This window comes from Haliaeetus albicilla, chromosome Z (assembly GCF_947461875.1).
Source record: "Haliaeetus albicilla chromosome Z, bHalAlb1.1, whole genome shotgun sequence".
In the NCBI taxonomy this organism is placed as follows: Eukaryota; Metazoa; Chordata; class Aves; order Accipitriformes; family Accipitridae; genus Haliaeetus; species Haliaeetus albicilla.
In genome coordinates, this window is record NC_091516.1 from 17,326,086 (window position 1) to 17,344,222 (window position 18,137).

The window sequence follows — 18,137 nt, forward strand, 5'->3', positions numbered from 1 at the left end:
TCTTATTAGCCAATACGTCATCCTGCTTGTGATATGAAATATGGCTTTATCTGCATATTGATCAAGGTCCTTAAAATTAAATTTAAGTTTTATATTCCTAAGAATCTGGGAACTTAATCTGTCATATGTAGAAATATATCCAGAACTGATCTTGGCTTTTATGAAAACTAGATTTTCTTCTTTTTTTAAAGTAAAGGGACCAGAAAAGGATCTACACCAAAAACAGTTCAGCTCACTGACAGGCTAGAATACTGGTGGGTCACATACTTTGGAAGTCTTTATTTTGCAACCAGCAGTCAACCATACAGAACTGAAGGTCAGTAAAACATTTTTCAAGGACAGCCAAAGAATATTTTTTGTTAATCCTCAGCCCTACATTCTTCATCAAGGTTCTAGCACTCTATTTATCTTTTCCTTTGATGTTGTAAGGAATTGCTTTTCTCATCTGAGGGAACAATCACATAGGCCTTTCAGATCTTCTATCATCTTTTTAAAAGCAAACTCAAGTATAATGCTTTTTTACTGAAAGGTGTTGCCTAGTAATCTCAGTGTAGTGTTTCAAATGTCACCCTTTCAAGAGTCTTCCATCCAGACTTGAGAGATTCCTTCTATTACCTTAAACAAATCATGCAGGCTTTTTGCCTGTTTGTTCATCTATAAAGAAAAAGTTCTGGATTGCTTATGAAATTTTCTGGGTTGTCAGGGTTAATACTTAAACAAAAATTAATCTATGCTGTAAAATCCAAAATTAACGTGAGGGGGGCCACAAGTGCTTCTTGATGAACTGCTTCTTCGTGCTATGCACAGCCATCTTCTTTCACCCTCAAAACTCTTTCTTTTGCTTTACTCTCTGAAAAATCTGCAAATTGGGAAGATGGCTGTGACTCTTTTTGCAAGGTTTTGGCTGTCTTCAGAGAAATAACTTACAATTTTCACTGACTGGAAAATACATCCTTGTGCCCCCACCACCCCAATCACTTAAATCAATCTAAAGTTTTCCACTAGCAGGCTGAAAAAACCCTCAAAACTTTACAATTGTTATAGGCATGTTCCAAGACCGGCAAATTAATGAATCAAGGCTTTAAAACATAACTCTTACAGTGCATTTACTCTTTCCCATGGATTGTAAGACCTCCAATAACTACTCCAGCAAGAATAACCTGATGCTCTCGAGGATAGAGGTAAGTAGACATATTTAGTGCCTTTTCATCTACACATTTTCAGTATCTCAAACCCCCACCCAACTTAAAACTCCCCCCAAACCCACAGATGTTTCTCTTTCAAGGAGCCTCATCCAGATGTTGTTCTGAAAATAATGCAAAATATTGGAAAGACCACCACTATGAGTATGCAGCCTAATCTAGTTTGTATTAGCTAATCCAGACACTAGTTTATTTCCAGCACTGTGGAACAGGCTGCAAAACTTGCCCAAGTGCTGGATGCATCTAAAAGACCTGCAGTCACTGCCAGTAAGTACAACACAGCACTTAAATCTGTGCATTTTACCTGCTGAAATAAATGGTTTTTAAAACACCTGTATTTTTAACTGGATCAAAAGTCCTCCTTAAACTCTTTGATGTGAATCGAAGCTTGTGTTCTATGGTCCATAACACAGAAAAAAAATTAAATCCAGCAAGTCAAACTGTCTCTCTTTTAAAAGCCAAGAGAAAGATCTTGCTTTATCAAAGCTTAATCTTTTAAAAGAAAATTATTTAAATTCATTAGGCATTCTTTAGTAACTGCCTATGTGCAAGCTCTTACTTCACAACAACTATATCTCCTTCCAGTAAGGGGTATGTTTCCTTACATTTATTGTACATCATGTGATAAAAACATTCATGCAGGCAGCTACCAGGAAACACCAAAAAAAAAAAAAGCCTAGTTCATATTCTGCTGTATCACATAATAAACGCTTCTCTGGAGCAAAACTCATCTTACAGAATGGATTATTAGCTTTCAGAAGAAAAGTGCCAGATCCTCCTTTTTTCTTAGCCACCGAGAAGGCAAGGAAAACTCCTACTCTTCTGGGCTGAAGTGCCTTCACAAAGATCTTGTTGAGGAAATAAAAAAAAAAAAAATCCCCTGCAAATAATTTCAAAGAACATAAAAACTGTAACTCTCAGACACTTTCTTTGAAAGTCAAGCTTGTTAGGATTTTTATTTATTTCTGACACACACACCCCTTTTTTTTTCCAATTACAATCTGAAAACAGAAATTAATTTGAAAACTTTAACCTTGACAGAAAGCTGTATCTTGCTAAAAAACAGGCATTTCACTGCAAGGTTTTGACTAGCTATGCACCTCAACTAACATTTGCTGTTGGGCATTAAACCCATGCTAATCAATTACACAGTTTGATAACTTGACAGAGATATTCTGCAGATATTACTGCACTGATAGCCTAAAAACTGAACTGTGTAGAAACTGAATAAAGGCCAGCTAAAACCAGTTCCTGTGATCAAAGATAACAGGAACATCCTTCCAAAGAGCCCTGCTTCTGGTGTCTCTTTTGCACTATTCACTTCACAAAAAGGAAAGCAGAAGACCCAAGCCCCTGTAGCACTTCCTGCAGGCACATTCATAGTCCATTCCTGGTAAATTGTCACTCAAATGGTTGCACTCTGCCTAAGCAGAGCTGCTGTACTGATTTCTCTTTACAAAACACTTATCCTCACAGCAGAAGATACAGACACACAAATGCAAGCTATTAACATGGTGCACCTCACCCATCTGCTCAAAACAGATGGAGTCTCTCACTACTCCAAAGGGGAAGAGGGTGGAGAAGGAACGACAACAACAAAAAGGCTCCAGTAATAAACCTGGATGGTCACTGGGGGAGAAAAGGAAAAAAAACAACCTAAACCAGCAGACACAGAATAAGAGAAAGAAAACTCAGTGGGGAATAAAAACCCACAAACTCCACACAGCAGCAATCCAAAACAATGCTACTTGCAATAAACCATGAAATAAATGTATTTTACCAACAGCTCTTAGATTTTCTGACCTAAGGAGATCAGTGTAACAGTCACGGAGTAGCATTACTCCCACATAATTTTGCATTATCTCCTGCAGGCTACTGTTAAAATGCAATACCTACATTAAGCAGTAAGTTTGACATGGAACTGATGAGAAGTGTACAGTCATAACTTTGCCCATGTTTGAAAAAACAAATGGAAGTAAGTCCATAACTTTATGATAAGACTTATCAAATGATCAGACAACTCAGACTGTCTCTTGTTAACAAGTGAGACACAGTCTTCCGGTTGGAACAATAGAATTGCAAAATAGCCAAATAATAAAATGCCTATTTTGCAAAAAAGTGAAATCTGCAGTAAATATATAGTAAGCTTATCAAGGCCAGATTACTATCCACAATGTTTGAGGTTGGAGTATTACTTCCAAACAAGGAAGAAAATTTTTGCTTCTATTTGGTTGTAAATATTAGACTTCAGAAATTCACAGTGACACCCATTACAAGTGCCCTAATAAAATTCCAACAGCATTCACCACACAGACTCAAAAGTTCGCAGAAATCCTTGGGTTTACACAGTTTGACAGCATTTATCCAAAATATTTTTCTCTTTATATTATACCTTTCAACCAGTTATACAGCTTTTCATTGCCATAAACACAGCAGATTAGACTAACGGGATTCTGTTCATTTTAGCAGTTTATCTACCAATATTTCAATAAGCACTAGATCATTTTGTTGTGAACATTACTGAATATTAAATCACAATCTGCAGACTAGGTCACTTACCACAATGCTAATTTGTAAATTAATTTCTGCATCCTTCTTTCAAACTTTTTTTATGAGTCTGGATTTGTGCAGTGGGAATAATTTTATCCCAAACACACTAGCAGGTGAATCATTTCAAGTGTCAGCACAGGAGAACTACATGCTTAGAAATTCAGTCAGTAAGCACTTCATCAGCACACAGGGGACTCAATCAGTTGTGCGTTTTTACAAGAAACATGACTGATGGCCTTGTGTCATTCCATCAGGAACTGGATGCCACATGTTCCAAATCTCATTATTAAGTTTCCCAAGTCATACTTTTCCCAAAGCAAAAACCTTTTCTATTTTTAGCACCAGTAATATATGCTTTCTTCGGAAAGCAGAAAGCAAAATACTGCATCACCTCCAAGCTAAACATCCTAACTAAAATCAATTTTCTTCTAATAAACATTCCACCCATTAGTAAGCGATTCACATCAATATAAAACAAAAATAAAGCCAAATTGATAAAACAGTTGGTTATCATCAAGAAGAATATTAAAGGAGTAACTTTAATCTCAAGCTGCAGCCACATTCCAAAGCAACGTGAACTAGCAGATGCAAAAACTTCCCCCACTCTGTCAATCTCACACTAAAAACGTTACCAAAAGAATAGTCATGATTTGTAAAATGGCATTATAAAGTATCTAAATACAACTGTTTCACTTTCTTTAGAACAGCCATTAGGGTTGTATTAGACAACAGAGAGAGATATGCAGTTTCAAGTTGCAGTCAAATTTACATAAAGGTTGTACAAATTATTGTGATGTTGCAAAACTTTTGAAGTTGAACTATACTTTGGGAACTATTAAACTAAGAAGCATTAGATCCTTTCTTTTATTCTTCCTCAAAAGAATGGATGATTTTTATGTCAACAAGCTTCCTCAGAGTACAAATTACACTTTAATGAAGGAAGATTATTTGGCTCAGTACAATGTAATTGGATGAAACGGAAATATTGAGATGGATATGGTTGATGCAGGTGGTTCACTTCTAATTTCAAATAGCCAGAATGCTGAAAGTCTTAGTACATAAAAAGTCTAGCAGTGTTTAGCGAGAGCCTCTTCTGAACTGGTGGCCATAGACATGCCTGACATGAGAGCACTATCTGGTAGCACTGAATTAGTGGCTATTAATTTTCAAACTACTGCCAACATTTTCTAAGACATACCTTGCCTCACTGGAATCAAGTACTGTCTGTTTTAGACAATTATCCACCCACCCCCAATCTCTTCCGCTCTTACCAGAACAAAAGACATTAGAACTAAATGGATTTTTAAACACCCTGAATGATTGGACAAATTCCCAATACAAGCACATTGCCACCTTCAACAGAGAATTGGCACCACAATATTGTAATTTACAGGCAGGCAGATCTAGCAGTACTCAGACCTAGCAGAGAGGAGTAAAAAAAAAAAATCTATAAATTTAAAATCCTTCGTATAGTTTTAAAAACCTTCATATAAGGTTTTCTAAAACTGTGGGAAGATTATGCTGCATTACCTCCCTATAGAAGAAAAGGGGAAAAAAAATCATATCTGGAAAGCGAAACACTAATATTAACTAGAAGAAAAACAGCCCAGAATAATTCCAATGTGAAAATACCAGAATGTTACAAGTTACTAAAAAAATGGGGAGAAGCCATTGGCCTTTTTCTAATCCCCTTTATTTTGTCCTCCCAGGAATCAGAATCAATCAATACTTTAAAATGCTAATGCTAAAATAATTCCCACAGAAATGTTCAAGGAAAGCCTGGACAAACAAAAGGTACTGAAAATAGTGCCATAATTGATTAGGTCTTGAGCTGCCCTTTAGATCCTACCACCTTGAACGCACTCAGTGAGTCAGCTCAAAACACCACTAAACTTGTGAATGGCTGCCTCTAACTGGATTAAGAAAAGCAATGGCATAGAAAAAACCTGAGTGAGACAATGGCAAATCCAGAGGTTTGAACAGCAAGACTAACCGATACAGACACAGCAGAAGGTATGGTTGGTGGCAGCCTTCTCCGTTAAGATTCACAGATAGACCAGGAGTCTCAAAAATCACATCATGGATATTTATTCTTGCACACTACAGTCCCCAGCTCCAAACACAACCTGGAAATTTATTATCAGACATTTAATTGCATTGAAGCTGGACAGGTCAAACTCTGGAAAGCGCCTACAAAGCTTAGAACCAGCTTGTGACAGTGGAGTAATTTAGAAACTGGAGCATGACACAGAACCAAAGTTTCTGCCTCAGGTAAAAAGTTAGGAATTACAATTGTGCATGTAGTACGGCTTAAAAGTCAAAACCTTTCTGTTTTTTTAAGTCATTCCAGTAGTAGAATCTCCTACCGCTCTTTTGAGGCTAGCATGTACGGACTTCAGGATCGTTGTGAATTGCAGGGGTGCAATTACAGTCAATGCATTGAATAAGCTCTCCTCTGAAGTTGCACCTCATTGTTTTTGCAATAAAACTCCGCAAGAGTTTCAAGCTGCAAGATGAAAGACATTTGTGAATTTAACTGCTTTCTGAACTAACTCAAATAAAACAAGATTCAGGTAACCAAACTCATCTTTTTTTGCTTTTATGAAAAACAGAATCACTACTTTAAACAGAAACTAGCAAGGAACCACAGAGCCATTTGGTCCTTTACTTCACAGAATTTATTATTTGACACAAATTCTTAAATTTAAACTGCTGGACAGCTTCCTTGCAACCTGTGGGTCTTGAGGCATATCAATTAGTTCCCCCACTTACAGTGCTTTGGTTTGCATGACTAAGTGGTCTCAGTACACACTAACTGGAATCCTGGATGAAATTAAACCAAAATATACACTCAGGAATAAACTTCAACTGTCAGTGGTCATTATACTATGTGACCAGACTAGATCTAGTTCAAAGTAAAGACACCCTCTATTCTTGCCTCCTTCCCAAATGAGTATAGTTTGCATGCCAGGGCCCCAGCACCAATTCTGTTCTACAAACTTGTTCCTTCTGGACTATGTGACTTGCTAATGGAATCATAGCTCATTAGATCCATATACCATTACATGCAATAGTAATCTGGGTGAAAAAAAAAAATCACCATAAGACTTTCCATGTTTCTTTGCTTGAATTATACTGCAGCAACAGCATGTATGTTTACGCATATAAAATTCAATGTATACCTTTAATACATTTCACATCTCTCTCTCTCCAGACACACACACTCATATGTCTCTAGTTCAGTTCTGTATGTAGAGATCCATAAGTACTATATGCTATACATAACTGAAAACTGCAAATAACACTTTTTTCCCCACCTGTATTGTGCTTGTGTGTAAGGGGCACACTACAGACACCAATTATTGGCATATCCAATGCCTGGATGGACTGTGAAAGTGGCTGGAGACCAGGATTATGAGGTTTGAAAGAGAAGAAAGGAACCTGCATTCTACCACAACCCCGAAAGAACAATTCATCCTATGCTCATGAACTAATTCCATGCTAAATTAAGCAGGCCATTTCCACCAAGGAGTAAAAAGCTACATACCAAATCTGCCACAGATGAGTTACAGACTGGTTGGTTGGTCTGTTACAGATAATTGATCTTTGTTTTTGAAAGAAAAGCCTGTAGGCTACTAACTTTCATTTTTATTGCCTGCTTGATCCTACTCAGATGTTTAACATATGTTCAGTAGGAAATGAAAGATATAGTCTATGATTTATGACTGTCTAAATGCTGGAACTAGAACAGCAATTCTCTGTGTGGGCACAAGCAGGGCATGAATTTGCCTCTCCCCCATTCTTCACTCATCTTCCTCTACCTTTCTAAGAGACAGAGGACTTAAACCAAAGACTTTTACAATGCATTTTCATAACTAACACTTGTACTGTATGAAAAAAGGAGTTTTCAGTCCATTTTTTAATAACAGCAGTATTTTTATTTATTATACACACATTTGCAAACCCATAAAAACTGAGAGTAACACCTGTACCTGTACACAGCAAACAACAAAAGGTTAGCTTCTGCTCTATAGCCTTGACTTCTTTGTAAAAGCATTTAACTTTGTCAAGACTAGGTGCTATTTGATACACTGAACATGTAGAAGAAGGTACCAGCAAGCTATTCCTATGGCATGAAGAAATAATACCCTACAAGTAACTTCCAGCTTAACTCAGTACCCAACACATTCCATTTAATATCAACAGGTTTGTCATTTAATGTGAACAGACTTTATTTTGACCAACTCATTATATTCCTGTCATTTTATCAATGAGCTGTTGCATGGACTAACAGGCCAGTTCAATTTATTTTCCCCTGAGTTTTAAAGATGGAAACTAATATAGAAAACACTCAATTTTGTCATGTTAGCAAGCAACAGAAGTAATAAATTAAGAGACTTATCTATACTGTTCTTATCTATTTCACAATATGTAGCTATATAAATAAACTAAACACAAATCACCAAGGAACACAGCTAAAGGGAGGACTGAATTTACCACTTAATCTTCAAGGCACTCCCCTCAGGAAAAATACCAAACTGTACAGAAATTAGCTGGATTTTTTTCAAATACTTGTTTGTAAAGGTGAGGAAGAGCACCAAGAGAAACTTCTTTCGCCTTGGGATCCCAAACTATCAGTGCCTTTTGGAATCAGAACCTTCCTAGGTAGGCAAGACATGGTAGGGATTGCAGACCAAAGAGTACTGAAAAACTTGCCTGACTCCTTAATTATTAGTTATTAATTACCTCAGCAGTTAGCTAATAAATCACTAAACAACCTAATCTCAGTTATCTCTTCAGTTATGATGTGGGTCTCTGTAAGAGACAATACTGTATTGCGGTCTCAAAAGAAATAACTTAATAGAAGCACAATACTGAATTATACACCCAGAAACATAGATTAAAAAAACCCAACAGACACAGTCATTCTTAGCTTACATTCATATTGTTTTAGTAAGGTAAAAGGTTGAAAGTGTGAATAGTTTTTCCTTGATGGATACAGACGAAAGGCTGTAACCAGATAGAACTGCAAAGGCCAGCAAGATTTGGCACCAAACTGAAAAAATCATATTAGTCTAAATACTGTATTTGCTAGTAGAGTGGGACTCAGGAGTTCATGTGTTGTGTATACATGACATAGGATTAGCAAGTCATTGCATAAACCAACCCAGCTATGTTCTAATTCTCAGCCCTTGATGCTTTGTATGTGTCTTTAAATAATCTCCCCCAAATCAAATCTAATTGGTCTGTGCCTCAGGTCCCACAGAATATAAAATGGAAATAACTATAACGGCCTCCTGGAAGTGACCAGGCCTACGGGTGTAGGCTGCTTGGTAAGAACTCCTGGTTATTGCTAAAGAGGAAGCTGTGTGTTACCTACAGTTACACAATTTCAAAATGAGTTGTGGCCATGCTGCACACTACTCAGAATAAATAGGCAGCCTTCTGAATTTCCTTGCATAAAAACTAAGAATGGTTTTCCAAAAGCCAGCATGAGGACGTGAGGATAGCACATATTAAAAAGCCTCAGCTGTTGGATATACAAAAAAGTAAGTCAGGCAGAAATACAAAAACACAGATCTCAACATTCTACTAAGATATAGTCATGTTTCTACAACAGAGCGAGTTTCTTTTTCAGCATCACTACACACAAAATATCCATCCTAAGAACTGCAGGTGTGTGTTAAACTACCTCAATTAACTCCACAAACAGAACTGCAAGACCCATTTCTGAAGGGGCAGCAACAAGTAGCAGATTGCCCACACAAAGCATTACATTTACCAGAGTTTATGAAGTTAAGTCATATGAATGTGTTATCTGCATTTAGAATCATAGAATCATTTAGGTTGGAAAAGACCTTCAAGATCATCAAGTCCAGCCATCAACCATGCCCACTAAATCATGTCCTGAAGTGCTTTGTCTACGCACTTTTTGAATACCTCCAGGGATGGTGACTCCACCACTTCCCTGGGCAGCCTATTCCAATGTCTGACAACCCTCTCGGTAAAATAATTTTTCCTAATATCCAACCTAAATATCCCTTGCCACAACTTGAGGCCATTTCCTCTCGTCCTATCTCCAGCCACCTGACAGAAGAGACCAACACACCCACCGCACTACAACCCCCCTTCAGGCAGTTGTAGAGAGCGATAAGGTCTCCTCCCCTCAGCCTCCTTTTGCCCAGGCTAAACAGCCCCAGCTCCCTCAGCCGCTCCTCATAAGACTTGTGCTCCAGGCCCCTCACCAGCTTGGTTGCCCTTCTCTGGACACACTCCAACACTTCAGTGTCTTTCCTGTAGTGGGGGGCCCAAAACTGAACACAGGACTCGAGGTGCGGCCTCACCAGTGCCCAGTACAGGGGGACAATCATCTCCCTGCTCCTGCTGGCCACACTATTTCTGATACAGGCCAGGATGCCATTGGCCTTCTTGGCCACCTGGGCACACTGCTGGCTCATATTCAGCCAGCTGTCAACCAGCAACCCCAGGTCTTCTTCTGCTGGGCAGCTTTCCAGCCACTCTTCCCCAAGCCTGTAGCGCTGCATGGGGTTGCTGTGACCCAAGTGCAGGATCCGGCACTTGGCCTTGTTGAACCTCATACAATTGGCCTTGGCCCATTGATCCAGCCTGTTCAGATCCCTCTGTAGAGCCTCCCTACCCTCCAGCAGATCAACCCTCCCTCCCAACTTAGTGTTGTCTGTGAACTTGCTGAGGGTGCACTCGATCCCTGTCCTGGTTTCAGCTGGGATGTAGTTAGCTGTCTTCCTAGTAGCTGGTACAGTGCTATGTTTTGAGTTCAGTATGTGAAGAATGTTGATAACACTGATGTTTTCAGTTGTTGCTCAGTAGTGTTTAGACTACAGTCAAGGATTTTTCAGCTTCTCATGCCCAGCCAGGGCACCTGACCCAAACTGGCCAACAGTGTATTCCATACCATGGGACGTCCCATCTAGTTTAGGAACTGGGAAGTGGGGGCAGGGATTCGCCGCTCAGGGACTGGCTGGGTGTCGGTCACCGGGTGGTGAGCAATTGCCCTGCGCATCATTTGTACATTTCAATCCTTTTACTACTACTGTTGTCATTTTATTAGTGTTATCATTATCATTATTAGTCTCTTCTTTTCTGTTCTATTAAATCGTTCTTATCTCAACCCAGGAGTTTTACTTCTTCTCCTGATTTTCTCCCCCATCCCACTGGATGCGGGGGGAGTGAGCGAGCGGCTGCGTGGTGCTTAGTTGCTGGCTGGGGTTAAACCACGACAATCCCCTCGTCCAGATCATTGGTAAAGATATTAAACAGAACTGGTCCCAGTACTGAGCCCTGGGGAACACCACTTGTGACCCGCTGCCAACTGGATTTCACCCCATTCACCACAACCCTCTGGGCTCGTCCATCCAGCCAGTTTTTTTACCAAGAGAAGAGTACACTTGTCTAAGCCATGAGCTGCCAGCTTCTCAAGCAGTATGCCATGAGAGACAGCATCAAAGGCCTTGCTGAAGTCCAGGTAGACAACATCCACAGCCTTTCCCTCATCCACTAGGTAGGTCACCTGGTCATAGAAGGAGATCAGGTTGATCAAGCAGGACCAACCTTTCATGAACCCATGCTGGCTGGGCCTGATCCCCTGCTTGTCCTGGTCTTGCCATGTGAGTTCTTTCAAGACAAATTGTTCCATAATCTTCCCCGGTACCAAGGTCAGGCTGACAGGCCCGTAGTTCCCTGCATCTTCCCTCCGACCCTTCTTGTAAATGGGAGTCACACTGGCAAGCCTCCAGTCCTCTGAGACCTCCCCTATTGACCAGGATTGCTGATAGATGATGGAGAGTGGTTTGGCAAGCTCCTCTGCCAGCTCCCTGAGTACTCTTGGATGGATCCCATTTGGTCCCACAGATTTGTGAGTGTCCAGATGACATAGTAGGTCACTAACTACTTCCTCTTGGATTAACGGAAGTATATTCTGCTCTTCATCCTTGCTTTCCAGTTCAGGGGGTGGAGCACCCTGAGGATAACTGGTCTCCCTATTAAAGACTGAGGCAAAGAAGGCATTAAGTACCTCAGCCTTTTCCTCATCTCTGGTGGCAACATTCCCTTCTGTATCCATTAAAGGATAGATTTGTTTTCTTCAGAAGATTAATCTGCAGTTGTTCTGCAAAAATGTTATGTCCACTGTGTGAATGGTCCATACTCCACAAAAGGCAGCTGGAGTGCATTAGAGGCAAATGAAGATGCACAAATCATCATAACAAAATGTAGTATTTAAATAGCCAGCACGAAACAGGTAGAAGACAACATATTTTATAGTGAACTTTACCAACACAGTAGCATGGTAGGAAGGAAAAGATACTAAAAAATGCAAGATGTACTTACCAGCTTGTGACTTGAACTGGAGCAAGGCACTGTTGTATCCCAGCATAATTAACACAGACTGTTTTCCCACACGACAGTATTCAGTGTCTCTGTTAACCAAGCATTTAAACACACAGACTCCATCAGCTGAAGGGAAAAAAAAACTTTAGAAAACTTTTAACAGTTAAAAACAAAATCATACAAAGAATAGATGTCTTTTTTGATTAACAATATACACAAGCATGTATCTGAAGTACACAACTTAGCAGAAATACACTTTCTCTAACATGTTGTTTCTTAAGCCAATTTTCCAGTGACCTACTGTTTCCATTCCACTTATCATCCATAGTCTGCTGAAGTTGCCCTGTCCTCGGAAGAAAGAAAGAGAGCTGACTAAATTAATTTTTACCTGGATCCTAACAAGGTCTTAAATTAATATTTTTTCTACTTCTTTTGCTTCTGTAGTCCTATATGCCAGTGTCCTGGTAACATCTAGACATGCTGCTCTAGCAAATGAAATGGCAGGGTAAAGAGTCAGGGATCAATTACATTGACTAAATAAGGAGAAGTAAACTAGCTTTTTCTAGTAAACACACACTACATACCACACTATGTATGACAACTATCAATAAACCTACCATGTGAGAAAAAATAGTGCAATTTTTCAGACAATGAAGAACACGTAAGTACTTCAGAGCTAGGAACAGAAGCAGCAAAGGGCAAGCCTGTGTACTGTGTACCTTAGGGAGGGGGATCCAATATCAGAGGCTTAAGTGGTGCAGTACATCAATAAACACCATCTCACTATCAGCCTTACAGCTGTCAGGAGGCAACTGTGTGAGACATCAAGCAAGATGGATATTATCACTTTCAGAAATCTGAAAGAGGTCTCAAAGGGAACTTCATGTAAATAGCAGTTATGGACATGGGCTATAACAGGTATAGCTTTTAATTATTGCTGCAGGACTTCATATCCCTGGACCATTCTTTCACAGATTTTAGTCCTCTTTGCTGACAAGAAGTGTTTATTATGCTTCTCCCATGCACATTTCATCCTTCTGGAGATAAATATAAACAAAACAAAAAAACCCACCAGAACTAGAAAAAGTAAAAGGTTTAAGGCAAAACAGGAACAAAAAGAGAACTAAAAGCAAAAGTTCTGTGTTACTACGAATTTGTGATAAGTGATACACTGCAATATACTAAAAAGCATGCAAGAGAAAAAAAATGAAGGAAAGCCAGAATGAAAGGGAAGAAAATACACATCTTGAAAAGCAAGAGATGTAATAAATAAATTATTATTAAAAGCTCAGTAGAAAGCCAGTTATACACTGCTGAACTATGTTATTCTGCTAGCAACGTTTGATGAACCAAAGAAGGCATACATAGACACACACCATACAGGCACCCAGTGCACTTTTTTTAAGCCTTACACTTCACAGCATCTACTCTTTACTGACCAGTTACCAGGCTCTCTACTGAAGTGGCCAGTAGAAGAATGTGAAACAGTGGTGTAGCTAAAGCACAGGGCCTATTACCCCATTAAAGCAGAAGCACGCTAAACCAATACGGACTTGTTTTGAACTTGAACGTAAGCACATCAAAATAGTATAGCTGTATAAGCATTTTTGTATACAATGGTCCTGTAAAAAACAGCCTTGCCATTGGTAGGAACAGGCCACAGGCCTAATGCAGACTGTGCAAGGCTTTTCAACATATATATACACACCTGGAAATTCTTTTTAAATATTTGACATTTTGCATGAAGAATGAGGATAAATGCCTACCTCATGTCATGTATGAGGTCCAAACACAGAGACTGTTTCAGAAAACTGCACAGAAAGCAGTGCTGGAATGAGTCCTGCTTGATAACATTCCACACAGATACAATAAAATCTTCAAACAGAAATATTTGTATATTCATCTTCAAAATACATTTTACATTCAGAATACATAACGTGGAAAGAGTCTGTACAGAGCAGATGAAAACATGTTATCTTTTCTTTTTTTCCTATTCAGGTCTTAATTTTGAGTGTTTGGGGTTTGGGTTTTTTTGTGTGTGTGTGTGTCCCACCTATTAAACAGTGCAACCCTTTCATAAGATTACACACTTACTCACAGGACCTTGATAAATCTTTGTTATAAAGGTATGCATTAAAAGAAAACTACATGTTTATGGTGATTATTTCGGACTAAACTGAGACGGGGAACCAAAGAAACCTTAGCAGATATAGTAGGTATATGAATGTGGATAGGAATTGTTTAATAATTATCTAACTTATAATGAAGTTAAAGAAGTTTCAATAGAGGTAGACATGGCCCAAGGGGATGAGAAGTGATGTTTAACACTTGCATTGTTGAGCTGGCTGGGACAGGAGATAGTCCCTGATAAGAAGCAGCAGTGGCTCCAAGAACCAGCCAAGACGGACCTTGTGATTTGGACAAATGCCAAGGGACAACTGAGTCTGTGCAGGGACAGAAGGTTAAAGAGTTCACCGTGAAGAAGACATACAGCCTTCATCTTCACGACCACCAGACGACCACCATAAGGAGGCACTACGCAAGCGCAGTTGAGAGGAGACTATGGAAATGACTTCCTAGAGCTAATTTTAATATGAAGCGGGGATAGGTAATGCCTATGTATAGGCGTATTGCGAAACTCTCTGTATATGTAACACTTGACTGTATAAATTTAAAGTGAACTGCCAAATCAGGCGCGCACGACTTTGGTGGGACTACCCCCCGTGCTGCCCAGCTCTGAATGAACATACCTACTTTACAATCTCACCGATTGTGGAGTCTGTTTTCTGCACATCAAAACAAATCCTTCAATAGTTAGCACAGTATTTCTCAATAGCTGTGTTAACAGCCAGACACCCCAAAGCAAACTGGTTATCACTATGTGAGAGCTGACCACCACCCTGCAAAGCATGGAAAACTTTCTCTCACAATGGATATTAATTTGTTCTCAGGATAGTCGAACTGTAGGGTAGTCATTCACAGGTTACACTTGATTCAGGGCAAAGATGATGGTACCCAGCCAAGCGCAGGAAAAGCAGCACTTCCAAAGAGGTCGAAGGTAGTCAAAAATCTGGCAAGAGCCTCAAGGCTGCTTCTTCCTTAAGTGAATGATAGTAACTTTTGGAGATAAGGCTGATCTGAAGTTAAACAGAATCCTAAACATGGATGCCTGCATGAAAAGAAACATGCAATCTAAGCTTGACTCCTATACCGGTAAAGAAACCTAGATACACAGAGTTTGCTGAAGAACATGAGATGTGTCATTGGGAATTTTCTTGAGAAATGTTAGAGAGAACATATGTTAGAGAGACAAAAAACAAAAACAACAGGGAGTCGTACTAAGCATGCAGACAGACATACTAAAATGCTTTAACTTTTATTTCTACTTATGTCGTTCTAGAAATGTGTATCTACTGTGTATATATATATAAAATATTTTGTGTATATATATAAAAAATTTTTACTACCTGTATGGGTTCTAATTATAAATTTATTCTACTTTAATTTCCCAATGTACAGTTACAACAAGATCATACCGAACAGGTCATATCATAGGAGTATGAAATACTTCAAGTTTTGCTGGTTGCTTCACACCCCTAAAGCCACAGCCATCATACACAATTCAGAATCTCTACAGAAATCTCATGCATTCATTTCACATATTTATTGCCAAAAACGCAAAAACATGAATAATGAATCTATCTATTCAGCCATGAAGGGCTGTTATTTGTAAAGCCAAAGTTCAGCTAGACTTGAAACTAGCAAGGGATATTAAGGACAACAAGAAAAGCTTCTGCTACTACATTGGCTTCAAAAATACCAACCAATCAACTGTTTTCTAAGAGACCTGAGGGTAAGCCAAAAGATTGCAATTCATAAACAAAGATGAAATTAATAAACTACAATATGTATTGTTTATACCCAGGACAGTCGTACAGTGGCCCTAAACCTAAGGCAGTGACGCTATTCTTCAGTGCAACTCCTTGAAATAAGACCCTAGACCATGAATTCCATGTCCCAGCGTATATTTTATTTTATTTACAAACCAAACAGGCTACTACAGGAGGCTGCCAAGGACATTTCTTTTACCCTTGTTCCAAATGTCAGCATTAAAAAAAAAATTTTTTTTAAATTATCCTCTGCTAAGTCTATGGGAACAGGTCACATACAGCACCTTTTCTGTTGATGAGAGAAATTAGTTCCTTTCCATAAGCCTTTATTTTTATTCAACATGTGAAACAGATTTTACCAGTTTACTACAAGGACTCTCTTTTTGCTTCTTCCTACTACGTTGTCATGCATATAGATACAACCTTATAACTGAAATGGATTTATAAAAAATGTGTCATGAATGGATGTAATTTGAAAATCTGTGGAATCATAATGGTTGTCTTAGCACGGTTTAAGAAAGAATTTAAGAAAATGAAACAGAAAAGAAAAAAACTGCATTGCATTCAGAAACAAAAACCCCCAACCCTTAGTACTTTTTTTTTTTAGAAGTGCTCATAATAACTAATTTTCAAACAACAGATAATAAACCCATCACAACTTTTGCCGCTTTGACTAGTGTTCAAGGGCACAAGTATTTGTAAATAATTCGTCTCACAGAAAACCAGGGTTTCCATGTCTAAAGATCAAGTAGGCATGTCTTCTCCTAACTGCAATCACGGTCTACTGCATACAGCACCTTTCATGCAGAATACTACAAAAAGCTTTACAAAAATCACAAAAAGCTGCTCAGAAGAAAACTAAGCAGACTGCTAACATTTCATCTGATACATACTAATGTAAAGCAAAAATTTGTATGAAGTTTTTTGTCTAAGCAAAACAGATTAGGTGCACATAGCCTGAAGTGACTCCATCAAAATTTAAACATGACAAACCTGAATGACTGAAGTTTGCAAGAAATCCATTCACAAACAAGAATACAAGAGGGTGATAGGTCAGCCATATCCTGAGGGGCAGAGGGGAGAGGATAGAAATTGTCCTCTTTCACTTAAGTTTACTGAGCAATGGATACTGTGTTTAACCAATGATCAAGGAAAAGGTTTTAAGAACAACGAAACTCAGTATGATGTGGCATTTGTCAATGAATACAGCAGTATTTACTTAAATAGATTCACACCTGGCTTTCCTAGATAGCCCCTATTCCAGTCCCATTTCTGGAAAGCATGGTTTATGCAGCTGTGCAGTCCCATCTCTCCTAATTTTTTAACTCTTCAGCTGATTAAAATGAAATTTGTCGAACATGCCAAAACCATGGTGTTCCTGCAAGTTGCATAAAAAGGGTGGTTGAATAATCATGAGAGGCCCAGTCTGCCATTCTTGCTGAAGGAAATGATGACATGCTTAATAGCTACATTTTCTTCTCAGCTCATGCACGAGTCAGCTCCAGAGTCAACCACTGCTGCTGCTGATTCATAATCATGCATAGCAGTGGAGTAACTTCAAACAATCACAGAAAAGATTGGGGCAGAGAGAGTAAGAAAGCTCTGAAGTGACAGTGGAAAAGGATAAGAAAGATATTAGGATAGATGTGAACAAAGTAAATCAGTTGAAGGAAAACCAGGCTTCATGAGTTCTACCATTCATGGAATAATTCGTTTTATTTGGAGATGCTAGCCAAGAGAGGCTCTCAACAGACTTTATAATAACGCATGAACTAAGTCTCATGGTGCTCCTCTGCATTCATTACATCAGCTGATGTGCCATGAAGAGAGCCTAAAACCCTCCTGCACCTCCCTGCCAGAATTCTGCAACAGGACTGAGTATAGACCCAGTGTCTGCTAATCCTGTACTGCATCCACAAGATCTCTGAAACAAATCCCAACTAACAAATCCCAACTAACAAATCCCAACTTCATCGCAAGAGAAAGCTATTTACGCTATATCTACTTCAGTTTCCTTTAAGCTCACTTGCTTTACTGATTCTGTGTCTGTATTGTTCAGGACCCTAAACTTTCTCAGATAATGGCAAAAGGGTCTCCTGTAGAAAGCCCCAAAGCCATCTGCCTAAAG

The 18,137-nt window shown here is 39.0% G+C and overlaps 1 protein-coding gene across 7 annotated transcripts in view; it reads right to left on the reverse strand.

The window, feature by feature from the left end:
* The window catches only part of LOC104310426 (histone-arginine methyltransferase CARM1), a 79,899-nt gene that overhangs the window by 41,339 nt on the left and 20,423 nt on the right, over positions 1-18,137 (reverse strand). For 5 of the 7 annotated variants that reach the window (XM_069776071.1, XM_069776069.1, XM_069776070.1 and 2 more), the window contains exon 2: positions 12,120-12,245. In XM_069776071.1, the coding sequence (XP_069632172.1) occupies positions 12,120-12,245 (126 nt within the window). Of the gene's footprint in view, positions 1-12,119; positions 12,246-12,736; positions 12,783-18,137 lie in introns of those variants that run through there. The other 2 variants (XM_069776073.1, XM_069776072.1) reach the window with 2 other exon arrangements.